Source organism: Carcharhinus amblyrhynchos, chromosome 9 (genome assembly GCF_965287045.1).
Source record: "Carcharhinus amblyrhynchos chromosome 9, sCarAmb.v2.hapA, whole genome shotgun sequence".
Classification (NCBI taxonomy): Eukaryota; Metazoa; Chordata; class Chondrichthyes; order Carcharhiniformes; family Carcharhinidae; genus Carcharhinus; species Carcharhinus amblyrhynchos.
In genome coordinates, this window is record NC_137332.1 from 73930263 (window position 1) to 73951272 (window position 21010).

The 21010-nt window shown below is 43.0% G+C and overlaps 1 protein-coding gene across 3 annotated transcripts in view; it reads left to right on the forward strand.

Annotated features, from left to right (window-relative positions):
* The first annotated feature begins 11666 nt into the window (after positions 1–11666).
* tsen15 (TSEN15 tRNA splicing endonuclease subunit) overlaps positions 11667–21010 on the forward strand; it is a 46503-nt gene continuing 37159 nt past the window's right edge. The window contains exons 1-2 of one of the 3 annotated variants that reach the window (XR_013887879.1): positions 11667–12033; positions 19722–19803. Coding sequence is in view for 2 of the 3 variants with exons in the window: in XM_080195931.1 (XP_080052057.1) it covers positions 11935–12033; positions 19722–19803 (181 nt within the window). In the remaining variant the exon portion in view is untranslated. The remainder of the gene's footprint in view (positions 12034–19721; positions 19804–21010) is intronic. The other 2 variants (XM_080195931.1, XM_080195930.1) reach the window with 2 other exon arrangements.

Here is a 21010-nt window from a genome sequence, read left to right on the forward strand (position 1 = left end):
ACAGAGGGGAACCGGTGGGTGTGGTGTTTTTAGATTTCCAGAAGGCGTTTGATAAGGTGCCTCACAAAAGGTTGCTACAAAGGGTTAGGATGCACGGAGTTGGGGGTAAGGTGTTAGTGTGGATAGAGGATTGGTTGTCTAATAGGAAGCAGAGAGTTGGAAATCAATGGATGCTATTCTGGTTGGCAGTTGGTGACTAGTGGAGTGCCGCAGGGATCGGTGCTGGGGCCTCAACTGTTTACCATTTGCATAGACGATCTGGAGGAGGGGGCTGAGTGTAGGGTAACGAAATTTGCTGATGACACGAAGATGAGTGGAAAAGCAAAGCAAAGGCGCGGAAAGTCTGCAGAGAGATCTGGCTAGGCTGAGTGAGTGGGCGAGGACCTGGCAGATAGAGTATAAGGTTAGCAAATGTGAGGTTATCCACTTTGGTAGAAATAATAGTAGGAGGGATTATTATTTAAAGGGCGAAAAGCTGCAGCATGCTACAGTGCAGAGGGACCTGGGGGTCCTTGTGCACGAATCACAAAAACCCAGTCTGCAGGTGCAGCAGGTGATCAAGAAGGCAAATGGAATGTTGGCCTTTATAGCGAGGGGGATAGAATATAAAAGCAGGGATGTCTTGCTGCAACTGTACAGGGCACTGGTGAGGCAGCAACTGGAGTACTGTGTGCAGTTTTGGTCACCACATTTGCGAAAGGATATATTGGCCTTGGAGGGAGTGCAGAGGAGGTTCACTAGGCTGATACTGGAGATGAGGGGGCTAGCCTATGAGGAGAGATTGAATAGACTGGGTCTGTACTCATTGGAGTTTAGAAGGCTGAGGGGGGATCTTATAGAGACATAAAAGATAACGAAAGGGCTAGATAGGATAGAGGTAGAGAGATTCTTCCCGCTTAGAAAGGATAGCAGAACTAGAGGGCACAGCCTTAAAATAAGGGGGGGGAGGTGCAGTTTAGATCGGAGTTGAGGAGGAACTTCTTCACTCAAAGGATAGTGAGTTTCCAGAATTCTCTGCCCGTTGAAGTGGTGGAGGCTACCTCGCTGAATATATTTAAGTCACGGGTAGATAGGTTTCTGATAGACAAGGGAATTAAGGGTTATGGGGAGAAAGCGGGAAAGTGGAACTGATCCACTTCAGATCAGCCATGATCTTGTTGAATGGCGGGGGAGGCTCAAAGGGCTAGTTGGCCTACTCCTGCTCTTATTTCTTATGTTCTTATGTCGAACCTTCAAGTCTGACTCTGAAGTGATGACTTGTAAACACCTGTAAAGACTCACATTCCAACTATTATTTTGTAAATTGAGTTGTGTCTGTATATGCCCTGTTTGTGAACACAAGTCCTCACTCACCTGATGAAGGAGCGGGACTCTGAAAGGTTGTGCTGCCAAGTAAACATGTTGGACTTTAACCTGGTGTTGTGAAACTTCTTACTGGGTCTACTTACATCACAGGGATTGCAGCTCACCACCATCTGCTCAAGGGCAACTGGGGATCAGGAACAAATGTTGGCATTGCCAAATTGCACTTAAACTCCATGAATGAATAAAAAAGCTTCTGTCCATCACAAAACAAGTCATTCTAACTGGATATAGCTACCTTTCCCTGCTGCTGAGGCTTCATATAACCTAGTCTATGAAAGATACTGACCAGCCTTCAATTCCATTGTCCTGTCTTCTTTATATGACTTACAGTGAAAGATGGCCACGGAACTCTCACAGAGCTAAAGCCACAGGTGGTGACCTTCCCAACACAAGGCCTAACATGGGGAAAAGCACTGCAGCTGTAAGGGAGCTCTGCAGCCAAATCTTTTGAGGAATTGAGCAGGCGGGGAAATGAGAACTGTAATCTGTAGCTTACCTGAAAAATGATGTGTCAGTCATGGCACATGTCTCTGTCCCTATGTCTGCATGGATTTCCTCCCACAGTGCAAAGGTGTGGGTTAGGTTGATTGGCCATGTTAAATTGATCCTAGTGCCAAGGTGATTAGCAGGATAAATATCAGGGGATATGGCAATAGAGCTTGGTGGGTTTGTGGTTGGTGTAGGCTCGATGACTTCCTCCTGTACTATTGGGATTCTATGATTCTGAGTGAGGTGGTCCCAGGTTCGAACCACCACTCCAGAGACCTGAGTACAAAATTTATGCTGGTACTTTGAGGGAATCCTGGAGTATCCGAGGTTCTTTTTTTTTGCGTGAAAGATGTAACTGAGGCACTGACTGTCCTCTCAGGTGGGTGCAAAAGATCCCATGGTGCTATTCAGAGAAAAGCAGGGGAGTTCTCCCTGGTCCCCTGACCAATATTTGTTCCTCAATCAACATCTGGTCACATTCCGGGCTGACATCCAACAGTTGCATCTGGTGAGTTGTGGAAGCCTACTAAATAAGCCCACTGTATCTCATAACCGCTCCATCAGCTGATATAAAACGATGCCTGCAGCTATAGAAGATGTATTCACATTGCAGCCTGTCAGTCTGTGCACCCCTGTACTGTTTTACAAAAACAACAGCCTTCTAACAAAATCATGGGACCAAGCTAATTGCAAATGTCACATTTTCGCTTTTTTCTAATTAACTACAGACGTCACATGATTCTTCCATTTTCCACTGTGAAAACATTCACCCATGAAGTGCTTACCAATTCAAACAGTGTTTGTGATTCTTGCAATTATAAAAACTGAATACCACAAATTACCAGTCAAGGATCAGTTATTTCTATCTAACAAGGCTTGTACAAATCGGTTGGCTCCAACATCTTGTTGAAATTTCTTGCTTAATCCAGTGTTTATCTTTATTCACTTAAAAAATCACATTGCCCTCTAATTTGCTGTCAAAATAATGGCAAAGTTCATGTAACACTCATCATGACTTCAATGAACTTTTGAGGGCAAGCATGCGCACAGTAAAATGTGGAAATCCAAAAGTTGCTCTCTGAGTTGCTCCATTTGCTTCTTGAAAACAGCATCTTGCTGTCTGCCTGATCTTTGAAATGCATTGAATGGCAAGAAATTGTTGCATTTGGGTGGTTGATATGAACTAACCGCACCACAGAAAATTATTTCTTAACATGACAAGCTGAAGGACCCTTATAACAATCAACCTGTACGGCACTGAACTTTTACAATTACAATTGCCGAGCCTCGGTCGTTTGAGTTTTAATAGTTGTCGGGGATTTTAAAAGTGTAGAATTTTAATTATGTTTTTTCAATTTTCCTGTCTCTTTTTTCTTTTAATCCAGCTTTTCTTGTTGTCTCATTTCTCTTTTTGCACTTGAAGTAATATTGAATCTAATTTACACTTCCTTATTCAGATTCCCACTCTTAATTTCATGATCCTTCAATCTGATTGATGCAGTTGCATGTCCTCCCTATTCGGAGAGGTTTCTGAAGCTCTGTTTCCCTCACAGTGATGTTTTTAGCCTGTATTCAACATGCTATGCAAAAAACTTAAAGATCTCAACATGCAAGGGCAAGTCTAACCACCTGCAGACGTTGTTAGATGTCCTGCTACAAAAAGATATGGGCCTATTAAGTTATGTTGTTGTTTATGCAACTTCAGGTGTGCTGAGAGAAGCAAAAAATGTTGTCAATAAATACCAGGGGGCTTTGATAAATATATACCTTATAGCATACATGGGTATGCTAAGCTGCATGGATGCACGTCTGTCCAATAATCCACGTCTTACTGCTCAGAGAGCAAACAGGCCTTGCATGACCAACGTTCTCTTTAGAATGCACACTTGCCCGATCACCCAGAAATCTTAACTCACAACAACAGCACAGTGCAACAGGTAGTTCGTGTTTTACAAACAGAAACCAGAGGCAAGATTGGTCTCTGTATTCCTCCTCTAACCTTCCATCCTTTCTCTCTTCACCTTAAGGCTCTTGTTGTACTGAGATTCACTGGCATAGGGCAATCACCTAACACTTCACTTAAGTGGCCATGAATATGTCAGAGAGTGAGGTCAGCAAAATCACAACTGGATAACAGAAGAGATTATCAGAGCCATGATCCTGTTTGCAAAGGGGTAGGTCATGGGTTCTTGCCCCCGCTATAAAAATCCCACTCACCCTGCAACACAATTTTAAGCAATTTAACATATAGATTCATTTTTATTTTCATTTTATCCTTTAATGTGAAGCTTGTTGCTGGTGTTAAGCAAAACGTTCGCAAAGGGTGGGGGCCAAGGTGGGGTGGGGGGTCTCTGAACTCCTAAATATGTAATCAAAGGATTCTTTGTCAGGACCTGTTGACTAACTTTATCCAATTCATACATGTGGAATTAATGTGGGCCTCCCTTACTGGTAGAATTATCAGAATCAAGTCAATATTGCATTACTAAAAGTTACACCACTCAAGGGAGAGATTCACAGAAAAATGGTCCCTGCTCAACAAATGATTTTTTTAAAAAATTAAGACATTGAAAAGGTATGGACCAAGGTCTATCATATCCATCACCAAGGCATGAGGTAGATTTCAGTCAGGAAAGGAAGTTGTTTCACGGAGGGAAGATGTTGTGTAAAGGCAAACTGTGATTGTGTAACCAGGAAGGAGAATTGATCCCAAAATGAATATATCCTCTGCCATTTGCCATGCTGTAGTTGGTGGGCGAGTGAGCCTGCTAAGTGGATTGAAACAGCGAGAACATCAAGGTGGCTAACACTCTCTCATTGGCCCAATGTAATCCCAACACCATGCTGAAGGCAGTTGTCCTATACCTTATAGATGATGAACAAACGCTGAGACTTGGGAGGAAAACATTGGAGACTACCCATAGACTGATTCAATGAGAGCCATCTCTGTGTTAGGAAATGCTTCCGACATGCTAGGTAACTTCAGTGGGACATTTAGACACATCTGAAGGTCTATAGACATTGTTTTGTCAGCTGTCATTTCCTTTTCTCCAGGAAATTAGACCACAACCATGTCAGCTTTTCCAATGAAGGCGATGAAGATTAAGCCAGATTTTGAAAACCTTAAAAGTGGGATGCTAATGGAAGGATTTAAAAATAATAGCCTTTTAGGAATAAGGTCCCACATAGAAGGCCACAAGGTTTCTAAGATTAGGGCTGCTGCAAATATGGCTGATCACTATGACTTGTCTCAGAAACATATGAGCAGCAGCAGTAGTAACAATCACATCACAAAAGTGCCACTTCCAATTAAAGAGAATCTAACCATTTCCCCTTGACATGCAATAACAATACCATTTCCAAATCCTCCACTATCAACTTCCTGGGTGCTACTCTTGATCAGAAACTGATCTGGACCAACCATATAAATACTGTAGCTACAAAAGCAGGTTGGACGTTGGAAATTCTGAGGTAATTAACTCATCTCCTGACTCCCCAAAGGCTGTCCATGAGTCACACATCTTGTGATGGAATATTTTGTTATTGTGTTTTTTTTTCCTCAGGACTCATTGGCTACTTGCTCTGGAAGAGATCTTGCTGGACACAATGGCATTTTCTTCAAAAACATTTATTTATGTACTAACTATAAATGTTAAACAAGACCCATACCTTGCTGGAGCTATTTTCTGAGACACTTTATACTCATTTCCGCGGTGACACACAACACTGAGATGTATCTCATTACGTACATACTCAATACCTGTCATTTGAGTTAATCCTTTATTCTGCATCTCCCAAGTCTTTATCCCGATACTATTATAGCGATATTCTCCCACACCTCGCCCTCACAATCTCTTGTGTTGGTGGTGTCCATCTCCCACCATGTTCTTGGCTGTCTTGGGAGATGTATAGGATGTATGCTTTTTCAAATCTTCTCCTTGGAAGGGTCCAACCTTGTCAGACTGTGATTTTTGTTCTGGTCCACAGTATAAAGGCGATGAACAGAAATCTTCCTTTCCCTCTTCTTTTTGTTTCCCTCTTTCTTTATACTTTGGGGAAAGCTTACTGCTCATGTTGAGAAGAATGAAGTTCATTCAGCTCCTGTGAAGATGCATGATGTCTACAAACCACTATAGCTGCAAAGAACACAGTACTAAGTAATATTCAGCCATAATAAATCAGATGGAAGAGGAGAAGGATGAAGAATATTTCTAGAAAAGATGATGATTGTCCTGCTATTACTGTAGGAAATTATTTTCCTGTAGGTGGTGTTCCAGCTTGTGTACTCTCTTCGATGTGCGTTTGCTCCTGAGCAGGCCTAAACATCTCTGGAACTTCATTAGAATGTATGTGGTCTTCCAAAAGTAAAGCAAATCTTATGGACAGGAGAGTTAGCTGGCAAATTGTCTCAACCTGCACCTCATCCAGCTACTTAAATATTCACCCCCTCTACCATTGATGCATAGTGGCAGCAGGGTGTCTCATCTACAAAATTCATTGCAAAAACTTACCAAGACTCCTTTACCAGTAGGGCGGCAGATGCACAGAAACAACACCACCTGTGTGATCCTTTCCAAACCATATACTGTCCTGACTTGGAATAGTTGTTTCACTGTTGTGGGGTCAAAATCCTGGAGCTCTCGTCATCACATTGTGGTTGTACCTGTGCCAGGTGGACTGCAGCGGTTCAAGAATGAAACTCGTTGCTACCTTTTCACCTTTACATGTCATGAAAGAATGCAAACCCAAGCAGGAACTCAAGAGATAAGAGGTCTGATAGTTAACAGAATGCTGGTAACAGTAAAGATGATAGGAGAAATGTAAAAACAAGTACTCCTTATCGAAGTAAGAAAGGCCTTATAGAGGATCAGTATGATCAAACAAGTTATTTTTGCCATAAGAAAAACAAGTCAGATTGTTGGAAAATAAAAACCGAAACAGTTTCATTTGTGGGCATGTATAGCATGACATGTCACATTTGTGACAAACCATTGGCTTTGAACGTATTTTCTAATGGAAAAGACTGGAGTATAAGGATGGAGAGGAACTCCCTCTAGAAGGTACACTGTTTGAGAATGTATTGAAGGTATAAATGGGGATTTAGAAGGTACACTGTTTAAGAATGTATTGATTGAAAGTATCAATGGGAGTTGTTTAACTGCTCTGTTGAATAAAGTCAGTTTAAAATGTGGTTTAGTTTCTGGGATTATAGTGTGGGAATTGCCTTGAAGTTGCCTTTTAAGACTATTGATCTCATACAAGGAAATGATCTCACTGGATATAAAGTATTTTCATCTTCATTGATATCGGAAGTCTAATGCAACTACTGAAATTGTGTATGTACAAGATAAATCAATTGTCGTACAGAAATCCATGAATATCTGTATGTCCATTGTGGAAACTGCTATTAAGTTTGACTACTAAGACTTCTGAGGTTAACGAGACACTGGGAACATCAGACTTACAGCAAAGAGTTAATAGTGACTGTCAATGAATTAAAGCTGTCTGAATCAAACCTGCATGCAGATGTCCAGCAAAAAATGTTGAAGCAGATGCACTCAAAATTGATGATGGAACAAATGAAAGCAATATTTTAAAACCAAATGACTCTGCTGTAACTGATACAGATACTATAGACCTACGAGGAAAGAAAGGTTTTTCCTTGAACATAAATTAAAACTTTAAAATGATTAAATTATTTCTCTCGAAAGAGAAGAATTGGAAAAAGTTTGTGTTAATTGGGAAAAGAAAAAATAAACAGGTTTACAAGAATTCATGAACTGACTAAGAAAGAATATTGAGATTTTTATGCTGAACATTGATGTAAGCTTAATGAAATTCTTAATCAGCTAAGGAGGCAGTGTTAAACCTACATCTCCAGAAGAAGAACACACAAATTTAAATTATAGGAATGAACTTAAAGAAAGAACCCATATATATGGTTGGCTGAGACTTTCCTTGTAGATTTTGGCATTAAAAACACTGTGGCCATGAAAGAGAATGGAGATTTGGAGTTAAAATCTGATCAAGTTAGTTCAAAGACTGTGTTAAAAGGCGAACACCTTGATACCAATATTATCCTTGACAAAGTTAACCGGTCCGACCCAGATATATGATTTTCTAATGCAGGGCATGAGAAAGCTGTAAAGCTTACTTGAAATGAACAAGGGGCATTTCAATGGCAAATGATAGAAAGTGACGCCACTAGTACAATGAACTCTACTTTGGAAGAAAATTGGAATTCTAAGCACTGATCTAAATTGAATTTCAAATTCTAACTGTCACATGAAATTGGGTTTGATGGGTTAGGCTTTATCATGCTGCCAAGATGAATTTTTTAAAGCTGAAATATGACAACAAGAGAAATAAGATCACATGTACAGTATGTAGTAAATTCTATTTTGGTCATGGTGTAGAAAATTATTACCACAATCAATTCCATCTTTTATGTGGGAAGTTTTAGGAACATAAGCTTTTTGAAGGTGTTTAGGGATTATGTTTTTACTTCAAGATAAAATAGCGTAGTGAAGAGAGAGACATGATCTGTTCCAAATTCTGCCTGATAACAAGTCTCAATGCTTTGCTTACTAAGGGTACAGAGGGATCGAGGACCCCATAAACTACAGATAATACAACCATTATTACTGTCTTTAAGAGGCACAATCCACAGGCTCTCTCAGACTGAAACTCACTGAAAGCAAGGTGCAGAACATTTACACCTGAAACAAGGACAGGAAAAGCTGGGATAACTGGGGGCAGACTTTCTACCTCAGATGAGCTTTTTTAGACAGAGAGAAAGACAGATGGATGCAGCTGGTGTGGTCGGCAGGGAGGAGTGTACAACAGGCAGAATGGAAGAGCAAAAATAGTCTATTGTCATAGAGACAAAGAGGTTTGTCTAGGCAAGGCTGGGGGACAATTTGCTAGGATGGGCTTTACTGTTGGTGGTCAGTTTGGAAATGATTTGAAAACTGAGGAAAGTGTCTTTTGATGGTCACTTGATGTTGAAACGGGGAGTGTGAACCCAAAGGGAGCTGGGAATGACTCAGCACTGTATCTGTTAAAGACTGTGATCCTGTGGAGTTGAAAAGTATATATAAGAGTGTGTGTGTGTGTCAGGAGGGGACATTATTGCACGCATTAAGGCACTAATAAGGATGTTAGAAATGAGTTGTCTACTAAGTAATGTTTAATCAATGTTGTCATTAGTTTGTTTGCTACAGTGAAGTCTTAAAACTAGAAATGTTGCGCAATTCCTTCCAGTCAGACATTTATACTTAGCATTGGCTTAGCGGTAGCACTATTGCCTTTGAGATAAATATTTGTATGTTTACATCCTATTCCAGTCATTGGAGCCCATAAACTAGGCTAATATTTCAATACAGCAGTGAAAGATTGTTGGATTGTTAGACATGTTACATTTCCAAAGAGATTTTAAACGAAGGTTCTGTTTGCCCTTTCAGGTGTTAGAATAGATCACATTGTCCCATGTACCTATAGAACTGCAAGGAGATTCTCCCCAATGTCCTGCCCAATTTAGATCAAACAAGATCAATGAAACAAGTAAAAACAGAATATGCTGGATAAACTCAACAGATCTGGCAGCATCTGTGAAGACAGCAACACAGTTAATGTTTCAAGTCCTTATGACTTCTTCAAAGTTGAAGTGGGGTAGAAATGTGATTGATTGTGTAGTTGTAGAGAAAGATGGAGCAGAATAGAAGGTCAGGCCAGGCTGAGGAAAGATTGACAAAGACGTCACGGACGCAAGATAAAGTGGATATTAATGGTGGCTCTGACCTATTTTGTTCCACCTTCTCCAACATCCCCCTCCCAACTATATAATCAATTACATTTCTATCCTTTGTCAGCTCTGAAGACGTCACAGACAGACTTGAAGCACTGACTCTCTCTACAGATGTTACCAGAGCTGCTGAGTTTCTCCAGCACTTTCTGTTTTTATTTCAGATCTCCAGCAACCGCAGTATTTTGCTTTTACTTCAATGAACGAATTATGTGGTCATTCATTTCATAATCTTGTCCTACATTGCAGTGAGCTAGTAAACTGCCGTGTTTCCTTCCTATTGCAAGAACGTCTATACTTCCAAAGTACTTCAGAAGCTGCAGGATACTTTGGAATGTACCGTCCTCAGTTTGGGTGAAATAATTGAAGGAAATTTTCCAGACGTCGCTGGATTCCGGGGAAGTGCCGGAAGATTGGAAAACGGCTAATGTTATGCCGTTGTTTAAGAAGGGTGCCAGGCAAAAGGCGGGGAATTATAGGCCGGTTAGTTTAACGTCTGTGGTAGGTAAAATGTTAGAATCCGTCATTAAGGAGGAAATTGCGAGGCATCTTGAAGGGAATTGCTTGATAGAGCGGACGCAACACGGTTTCATTAAAGGGAAGTCGTGTCTGACAAATTTACTGGAGTTCTATGAGGATGTGTCTAGGGCAGTGGATAGAGGAGAGCCGGTGGATGTGGTCTTTCTGGATTTTCAGAAGGCGTTTGACAAGGTACCTCACAAGAGGTTATTGCAGAAGGTCAGGGGACATGGAGTTGGGGATAGGGTGTTAGCGTGGATAGAGGATTGGTTGTCAAATAGGAGGCAGAGAGTGGGGGTCAATGGGTGCTATTCGGATTGGCAGTTGGTGACTAGTGGGGTGCCCCAGGGGTCGGTGCTGGGGCCTCAGCTATTTACCATTTATATAGATGATCTGGAGCAGGGAACCGAGTGTAGGGTGTCGAAATTTGCTGATGACACCAAGATTGGGGGAAAGGCAAATTGTGTGGAGGGTGTGGAGAGTCTGCAGAAGGATCTAGATAGGCTGGGCGAATGGGCCAGGAAATGGCAAATGGAATTTAATGTTGGCAAGTGTGAGGTGGTCCACTTTGGTAGGAAGAATGGTAGGAAGGACTATTACTTACGTGGCGAAAAACTGCAGCAGGCGACGGTGCAGAGGGACCTCGGGGTCCTTGTGCATGAGTCGCAAAAACCCAGCTTGCAGGTGCAGCAGGTGGTCAGGAAGGCGAATGGGATGCTGGCCTTCATAGCGAGGGGGATTGAATATAAAAGTAGGGAGGTCTTGCTGCAGCTGTATAGGGCATTGGTGAGGCCGCAGCTGGAGTACTGTGTGCAGTTTTGGGCGCCGCACCTGCGCAAGGATATTTTGGCCTTGGAGGGAGTGCAGAGGAGGTTTACTAGGCTGATACTGGAGTTGAGGGGGTTGAGCTATGAGGAGAGGCTGAATAAACTAGGCTTGTACTCGTTAGAGTTTAGAAGAATGAGGGGAGATCTCATTGAGACGTATAAGATGATGAATGGGATGGATAGGATAGAGGTGGAGAGACTCTTCCCACTCAAAAAAGACAGTAGGACTAGGGGGCACAGCCTCAAGATAAAGGGGAGGCGGTTTAGAACGGAGTTGAGGAGGAACTTCTTCACTCAAAGGGTGGTGAATCTCTGGAATTCTCTGCCCGTTGAAGTGGTGGAGGCTACCTCGCTAAATATTTTTAAGAAGCGGGTTGATGGGTTTTTGATAAGAGAGGGGATTAAGGGTTATGGGGAGAGGGCGGGAATGTGGAACTGAGCCACGACAGATCAGCCATGATCTTATTGAATGGCGGGGCAGGCTTGAAGGGCTAGATGGCCTACTCCTGCTCCTATTTCTTATGTTCTTATGAAATGGACCTCCTGATGAAAACTGCATAAGTGTTGAAAGGGTTAATAACCAGGAACTGTGTTAAAATGTTCCGCTGTAACATTGAAACTCCATGTCCCCACCTTGGTCTGGGGGGCGGTGGATAGAACTGAGATTACGATTTAAATGAATGTGAAAATTACCAGTGCCTTTCAGAATGGGAATAAAAGATAAATCTAATTCCAGATGTACCAGAGCTGCAGGAAGAAGCAACACTCAGCAGTGAGAGTGAGGAGAGTCCAGATACTGGGTGTAGATGTTTCACTCAGCAGCAACTGTGCTGAGTCCCCGGAACCAGAGAGAGGCGGCAGCAGCTTCCTCGGCCGGTTGGCCGGGGTTTGATGTGACACCGGCGGAGTGAAGTCGGAGCTGCACCGGTGATGGAGGCGGTGGGAGAGAGCGGGGAGTCGGCGGACTCGGAGGAGAGGGAGATCCGCGGGACAGCACCGGGAAAGGAGCGGCCGCTGCATCATCCCATAGTAAGGGGGTGTGTGTGTGTGTGTAGGGTGCTCAGAAGCCCCGGGAAGGGCAGGGGGTTCAGAGACGGGGGGTGGGGCTCAGACACCTGGGGGAGGAGGAGGAGGAGTGGGGAGGGGGCTCAGAGACCTGGGGAGGGGGTGCGCAGTGGGCTGGGGGCTCAGAGACCTGGGGGAGAGATTTTCATGACCCAGGGGCAAATGTGAGGACAAATTGTTGCAGGCAATGTCCTCAGTTGGATCACCCTAACCTTTTCTGAGCTCCACTGAAAGCAAACATTTTAGAGAATTAACATTTAGCGTTTTCATTTTCAACTGTCTCACTGAACCTCGGTGGTCTGTGTTCACCCTTGACTTCTCTGACACTTCCTGCTGCATCAGTAACTGACCAAAACGCTGCTTGTGTTGTCCCACAAGTCTCATTCTGTGCAACCCAGTTCATGCTGTGCAAATTAATAGATATTAAAAATGTATGCATTCTTCATGATATGTAGAAACCCTCAGGACAAGGTAATATGACTCATTGTATCTTTGCTCACTGTTTTGAAGAGTTGTTAAGAGCTGGGCCAGAAATTTTTCCCCATTTCTAATTTCCCTTGAGAAAGTGCCATCTTAAAACTGTGCAGTCCGTGTGGTGTAGGTAACCCGCAGTACTGTTAGGAAGAACATCCAGGATTTTGATCCAGCGACAGTAAAGGAATGGTGATGTATGTTGACTGGCTTGGAGGAGGAGAAGTTGCAGGTGGTGGTGTTCCACTCATTTGCTGCCCTTACTTTTTGGGTGAAGTCATGGGTTTGAAAGGTATTGCTAAGGAGCCTTGATGAATTACTACAGTAGATCTTGTAGAAGTTACTGTGCGTCGATGGTGGAGGGAGTAGATGTTGGAGATGGTGTTATACCAATCAAACAAGCTGTTTTTCTCCAGATGGTGTCAAGTTTCTCAAGTGTTGTTGAAGCTGCACTTATACAAATGGAGAATATTCCATCACACTCCTGACTTGTACTTTGGAGGTGGTGGGCAGGCGAGAAGTGAAGGTACTCACCACAGGATTCCTAGCTTCTGACCTTTTCTGGTAGCCACAGTATTTATATGGCTGGTATAATTCAGGTTCTGGTCAATGGTAACCATCGAGATGTTAATAATGGGGGATTCAGTGATGGCAGTACCACTCAGTAAGAAATCTCACAACACCAGGTTAAAGTCCAACAGATTTATTTGGTAGCAAACGCCACTAGCTTTCGGAGCACTGCTTCTTCTTCTGGTGACGTCAGCACTCACACAGTGCTCCGAAAGCTAGTGGCGTTTGCTACCAAATAAACCTGTTGGACTTTAACCTGGTGTTGTGAGACTTCTTACTGTGTTTACCCCAATCCAACGCCGGCAACTCCATATCATGAGTACCACTCAATGTCGGGGGGAGATAGTTGAATTCTGTCTTGTTGGAGATAATCATTGCCTGGTACTTCTCTGTTGCGAATGGTATTTACCACTTATCAGCTCAAGCCTGAATGTTGTCCAGGTCTTGGGGCCTAGACTTCTGAAGTGTCTGAGGAATTGTGCATGGTGCTGAACATTGTACAATCATCAGCGAACAACCTTACTTCTGACATTATGATGGAAGGAAGATCATTAATAAAGCAGCTGAAGATGGTTGGATCTTAGGCACGACCCTGAGGAGCTCCTTTGTGCCAGGTATAACTCCAACTAGTAGAGAAGCTGTAATCATTGAAGCCCTGCGATGCACAAGGAGGCCATTCAGTCCATCAAGTCTGCACTGACTCTTTGACAGCATCTTACCTAGGCTGCCTTACACAAGCTCTCCACCCCCCCCCCCCCCCCCCCCCCAATCCTGTAGCCCCAGGCATTTTCCCCACTAATCCTCCAGCACTATGGAGCAATTTTAGAATGGCCAATCCACCCAGCCTGCACATCATTGGTCTGTGGTAGAAAGCTGGAGCACCTGCAGGAAGCTCACGGAGGCATGGGGAGGGCATGCAAACTCAATACAGTCACCCAAGGCTGGAATTGAACCTGGGTCCCTGGCAATGAGGCAGCAGTGCTATCCACTGTGCCACCATGCTGCCAAAAGGAGCTGAGTGGCCCTGGCAGAACCCAAACTCAGCATTAGTGAGTGGGTTATTGTTGAGTAAGTGGTGCTTGAATGCAGTGTCATGATCCCTTTTGTCACTTTACTAATGACTGGGAGTAGACTGATGGGTCAGTAATTTGCTGAGTTGAATTTGTTCTTTTTGTGTGCAGGACATACCTGGGCAATTTTTACACATGGCTAGGTAGATGCCATGTCCTAGCTGTACTGGAACAATTTGGTTAAACACACAGCTAGTTCAGGAGCACAAGTAGAATATTGTCAGGGCCTACTGGCTCTGACAATATTTGCAGTATCTTGTGCCTTCCGCCATTCCTGATATCACCTGGTGCGAATCAAATTTGCTAAACACTGGCATCTGTGTTGCTGTGGAACTGGACAGGAGGATGACATGGATCATCCATTCATCCTTTTGAGTTGAAGGTTGTTGTAAATGCTTCAGTCTTGTCTTTTGCACTGATGTGCTGGGCTTCCAGTCATTGAGGATGGGGGTTTTTGTGGAGCCTCTTTTCCGTTTTTATCATTGTTCAACACCATTCATGCCTGGATGTGGCTAGACTGCTGATGTGTTGGTTGTGGGATTGCTTAGCTCTGCCGATTGCATGCTGCTTTCGAAGTTTGGCATGCAAATAGTCCTGTGTTTGTTTTAAACCAGGTTGACACTTAATGTTTAGGTATGTCTGATGTTGCTCCTGACATGCTCTCCTGCACTCTTCATTGAACTTGGGTTGATGCCCCCAGCTTGGTGGTAATGGTAGAACGGGGACTTGCCAGGCCATGAGGTTACAGATTGTGATTATATTAATTTCTGCTGCTGCCAATGGCCCACAGCATCTCATGGATGTTCAGTTTTGAGTTACCTGATCTGTTTGAAATCTATCCCATTTAGCACAGTGGTAATGCCAAACAACACAATGAGAGTATCCTCAATGCGCAGACAGGACTTTATTTCCACAGCGATTGGACAGTGCTCACTTCTAGCAATGCCGTCATGGATAGATGCATCTGCGGCAGGTAGATTGGTGAGGATGAGATCAAGTGGGCTTTTCCTTCTTCTTTCCTCACCCAAACCCAGGCTGGCAGCTATGTTCTTCAGGACTTGATTAGCAATGGTGCTACCAAGTCATTCTTGGTGATAGACACCACACAGAGTACATTCTGCACCCTTGCCACTCTTGCTGCTTCCTCCAAGTGGTGTTCAATGTGGAGGAGTACTGATTCATTAGCTGAGGGAGGGTGGTAGGTGGTATCAACAGGCGGATTTCTTGCCCATGTTTGACCGGATGCCATGTAACTTCATGGAGTCCAGAGTCATACTGAAAGTTTTACAGCACTGAAAGGGACCATTTGGCCCATCTTGTCTGCACCAGCCTTTAAACATTCATCTATTGTGATCCTATTTTCCTGCACTTGGTCCGTAGCTTGACATTGAAATGTTGAGCGTTCCTAGCTCTACAGGCAGTGAGTTCCAGATTCCCACCATCCTTTGGGTGAAAAAGACCCCCTATAAATCTCCTCCTGATTAGTGCTGCCCGTTATTAATCCCTAAAGGGAAATGTTTATTCATATCACCCCTTTCTAATTTTGTGCACCTCAGTCAGGACCTCTTCAGCTTTCTCTGTCTCGGCTTTAAGTTAAACAACCCCAGTCTGGCTAAGCCTCTCTTCATAGCTAAAATACTCCAGCCCAGACAGCATCCTGGTGAATCTCCTCACACTCCCTTCGGTGAAATCACATCCACCCTATAATGTGGTGACCGGAATCGCACACAGTACTCTGGCCATGGCTGAAAGAATATTTTATACAGCCCCATCATAACCCCCGCTCTTGTGTTCCATGCCTTGGCTAACAAAGGCAAGTATCCCATGTGCCTGTTAAACCACTTTATTTACCTGTCCTGCTGCCTTTGGGGATCCTTGGACTTGCACCCCAAGCTCCCTCTGGTCCCCTGTATTTCCTGGCGTCCTATTGTTCATTGTGAATTTCCTCCCAAAATGCATCACTATAGACTTTTCAGGGTTAAATTCCATTTGCAGCTGTTCTGCACATCCACCCGCCTCTATTGTCCTGTAATTTAAGGCTTTTCTCCTCACATCACCAATTTTTGTCATCTGCAAACTTACTGATCATACCTCCCGCATTGTTGTCCAGATCATTAATATCATGTTGAGCTCTGTCTTGACTGCGTACCACTGTGCTGTCATCGTTGATGGGTCTGTCCAAGAATGGGGTTGGTGGTGCCTGGGGCATTTTCTGTAAGGTATGACTGTGTCAAGCTGTTACTGACTTGATAGCTTTCACATTCTGGCACAACCTCTAGATGTTAGTAAGGAGGATTTTGCAGGGCTGGGTTTGCTATCTGATCCTTCTGATTTCATTCCTTTTTTGTAGACTTTCTAGTGGTTTTGATATAACTGAATAAATTGTCAAGCTATTTAAAAGTCCACCACATTGCTGTTGGTCTCAAGTCATGAATAGGCCAGATCAGTTACATATGGCAGATTTAGAACATAAGAACATAAGAAATAGGAGCAGGAGTAGGCCAACTAGCCCTTCGAGCCTGCCCCGCCATTCAATAAGATCATGGCTGATCTGTCGTGGCTCAGTTCCACATTCCCACCCTCTCCCCATAACCCTTAATCCCCTCTCTTATCAAAAACCCATCAACCCGCGTCTTAAAAATATTTAGCGAGGTAGCCTCTGCCACTTCAACGGGCAGAGAATTCCAGAGATTCACCACCCTTTGAGTGAAGAAGTTCCTCCTCAACTCCGTTCTAAACCGCCCCCCCTTTATCTTGAGGCTGTGCCCCCTAGTCCTACTATCCTTTCTGAGTGGGAAGAGTCTCTCCACCTCTATCATATCCATCCCATTCATCATCTTATACGTCTCAATGAGATCTCCCCTCATTCTTCTAAACTCTAACGAGTACAAGCCTAATTTATTCAGCCTCTCCTCATAGCTCAACCCCCTCAACTCCGGCATCAGCCTAGTAAACCTCCTCTGCACTCCCTCCAAGGCCAAAATATCCTTGCGTAAGTACGGCGGCCAAAACTGCACACAGTACTCCAGCTGCGGCCTCACCAATGCCCTATACAGCCGCAGCAAGACCTCCCTACTTTTATATTCAATCCCCCTCGCGATGAAGGCCAGCATCCCATTCGCTTTCCTGACCACCTGCTGCACCTGCAAGCTGGGTTTTTGCGACTCATGCACAAGGACCCCGAAGTCCCTCTGCACCGTCGCCTGCTGCAGTTTTTCTCCACGTAAGTAATTTCCTTCTCTAAAAGACATCAGATGAAGCAGATGGATTTTTATGATAATTCACTAATAAATTTGGGATTAAAAAATTAACTGAATTTGAATTCCACCAGTGTCATGGTGGGATTAGAACCTGTGTCCTCAGAGCATTAGTCCGGGCCCCTGGATTTCTAGTGCAATATATATCCAATTTCCGTTAGAAAGTTACTACTGAAAGCTTCCACCATCCTTACAGGCTGTGCGTTCAGGATCATAACTCACTGCTTTATAACAAAAATAATTTTCCTCATCCCCCTTCTGGTTCCTTCCACTTATCACCTTTAAATCTGTCTTTTTGATGCATTGTACAGCTTTGAAAACTATCTAACTCCCTTTCTGTGTGTGTTGTGGATGGGCTGGCTAGTCAGGGGCAGTCCCAAAAACTCCAGTCAGCTGTCAATAAGAGCAATAACCTGGCCCATGTTCACCAATCTGATGTCGTCACCTCAAATAAAGCTGTCAACCAATGATTCATGATCTCGGTAGTTTGATACTTGGACATGTGCCAACTGTTTTGAACATTGTCAGAGCAAAAGAAAATATTCCCCTCTGTTCGTTCACTCAGCTGTCATTCATAATCAGTTGCAGAAAAAAATCTGTCCCCAGTTTAATAATAACTAATAATTGGAAAGCCAGCAAAGATGTACTAAAACAGGTGCAGCCCTGGGTTTCTGCACTTGATTAATATTAGCATATAAAAACCATCTTTTATTTCAATTGGATCCCTTGTGAGAATTGCATATCCATGAAAGGAAAATCTGTCTAGGTTACATTAGACAGGCTGGCCATTTTTTTGTTTGAATACAGTGTTATTCATCCCTCGTTCTATAACTAGCAGTAAGGAATTTAAATGAATAATGCAGGCACTAATGTCAGGCTTGCAGAAGTGTCAATGGTGTAGCAAACATGCAAACTAGGAACAGGAGTAGGCCACTGCTCCGTCATTCAACAAGAACGTGAATGATCTCATTGTAACCTTCAGTCCACAAACCTGCCTACCCCCGATAACAGTGGGTGAAAGGTTAATGAAGAATCTATCTCGCTATGTCTAAAAATATTTAAAGACTCTGCTTCCACTGCTTTTGAGAGTTCCAGAGACTCTCAATCGTCTGAGAAGAAACAATTTCTCCTCTTAAGTGAAATCTAAACATAGTATGTTCACTGGTTCCCCTTTATCCACAGCACATGTGACTCCTTCAAAGAACTCCAATAAATTGGTTAAACATGATTTTCTTTTCTGATTGCCTTGACTTTTTTTCCTATGTCAGCCTGGCTTAATTGACAGCACACGTGTGGTTTGGTCAAATTGTGATGGGTTTGATCTAAAAATATGTTGGCCAACACTCCACTGCATCTTGGATGGAGTATTGTGTTGTTAGAGCTGGTGCTCTGTCCAGTTATATAGAGATCCAATACAGGCTGAGCCAAGAACTACTAAGATTGTCCCTGGTCTTTGAGCACCTAATTGTCAGGATAAGATGTTGGAACTACTTTTGTTACCGAAGTACAAACTTTGATGGGATATGATTGAGTTGTTTAAAATGAAGGAGAGCGAGTCTTTCCAGTTAGATGATTTAATTGAGATAAACAGGGATTGTTGGATTGTGACTTGGTGTCAAATTTTGTACAATTACTGAGGTTAGTTTTCTGGAGATAGATCTCTTAAAAGAGAAATCATTCCCCAGATCAGTTTGCCTACGTATGGATTCCCTGGAGTCTTTCAGCAGGGACCTAGACAATTTCTTGAAGGAAATGCAAACTTCCAATTGTATTGGGTAGGATTTGGAGGATCGATGTGTTGCTGTAGTAGCACCTTGGAGATTTGCACGAGCGTTCTCAGCAATTACAAGATGAATTTTCGGGTTTTTCCAAAATCGACTGTAGGTTTTTTTTTCTATTTTTTTCATGTTCCCATTCCAGGAGATTATGTGACTTAAGGATGGATCGCTAGCACATGTAGCTCAGGTCTAGTTAGGGCATGCTTGATGCATCTGAGCTTTGTGCCCCTTTTTATATAGTTATGCTTCTGTTCTTCTTGTTTTACCAATACTATAAAGAAAAGTGATGATGCTAGCTGGATTTAGTTTAGGTTTAGTTGGAATCACAATCTTGCGTGCTACTGCTTATTCATCAAGATTCACCTGACGAAAGAGCAATGCTCAGAAAGCTCATGATTCCAACTAAACCTGTTGGCTTTAGACTGGTGTTGTGAGACTTCTTACTGTGCCCTATCCCAGTCCAACACCGACTTCTCCACTCATCATTGTCTTATTTTTATTTTCAGTACACTGAGATGATGGCTTTGGACGTTGCAGATAGTGCACAAGTATATACGGCATTTCTGGTATTCCTTGATCTTTTGGAAGGTAAGATAATGTATTTGGAATTTCTTGCCATTTTTCAGGTAGTTTTCAAGGTAATTAGTGTGTGATTAATTATCTGTCTTTGCACTTATTTTCTCCCTTTCTTTTATCTTCCTCATATCCTGAGAACACTGAATCTTCCTGACCCACTCTTCAAGCATGGCTGGCTGCTGACAAGCCATTCTTGACATGAGGGTTAGCAGGGTGTATATGGTCATTTGACCATAGGGAGCATAACATTTTCAGAGCAACACTAACCACAAAAGTAACAACAAAGTGGAGGCAGGAAAGGAAGAGGATGGAGAGTGGAGTTGAAGGACCAATTATCTGTTGACGAACCAGATTTGTTACTGTATCCAGTCTGGAATGTAGAAGTGATAACTTTCTGTGGAGAGAGAACAGAGTTAACGTTTTGAGTCTGGATGACTCTTTGTCAGAGTTAATAGCTTACTCAACTACTGAGGTGCAGAATGACACTTTCTGTACTCCTCTCAACAATGCATATAATCCTACCTTCGGAAGGATACCTATCATTTTTATTTTATTTTCACACATCAGCTGCGGGTGATATTTTTAATTACTTCCTAATTGTTGCACAGTTCTATGCTGTTGACATGTCGTCATTGGGAAGATGATTGATATGGCCCACTCTTACTTCGCTGGAAACCTTATATCTGAGAGACTGGAATCTTGTTCCGTTGCTTTGGAGCTTCTAGTGATGAAGTATTATTATTCTGAGCCACAAATAAATATTTTGGGGAGCAGGAAAACCCAGCAAGGTAGTGACACGCCACCTCCTGCTTCTCCCATCGACACAACACTTCAAAAAATTCCATCTATGAACAGCCACATAGGAAATAATAGAAAGGGTGGCCAAAAGCTTGGTCATCAGGTGGAATTTAAGAAGGGCCATGAAGGAAGCGAAGGAATAGCAATGCGAAGAATTTCAGAGAAGCATTCCAGAGCATTGGACCTAGATGGCTGCATTCTCAGGGTGCGGGGATTGTATAGCAAAAACTATAATTTAAATTTATAAATGTTGTGCTATGAAATAATATTTAATAACATTCTGCAAATTTGCTGATGGTTAACAATCCATAATTGGAGAGGTTGGTAAGTCTGTGATGTTTCTTCAATTCCCTTTATGGGACGTGAACATCGCTGGCAAGGCCAGCATTTATTACCCATTTCTAATTTCTCTTGAGAGGTG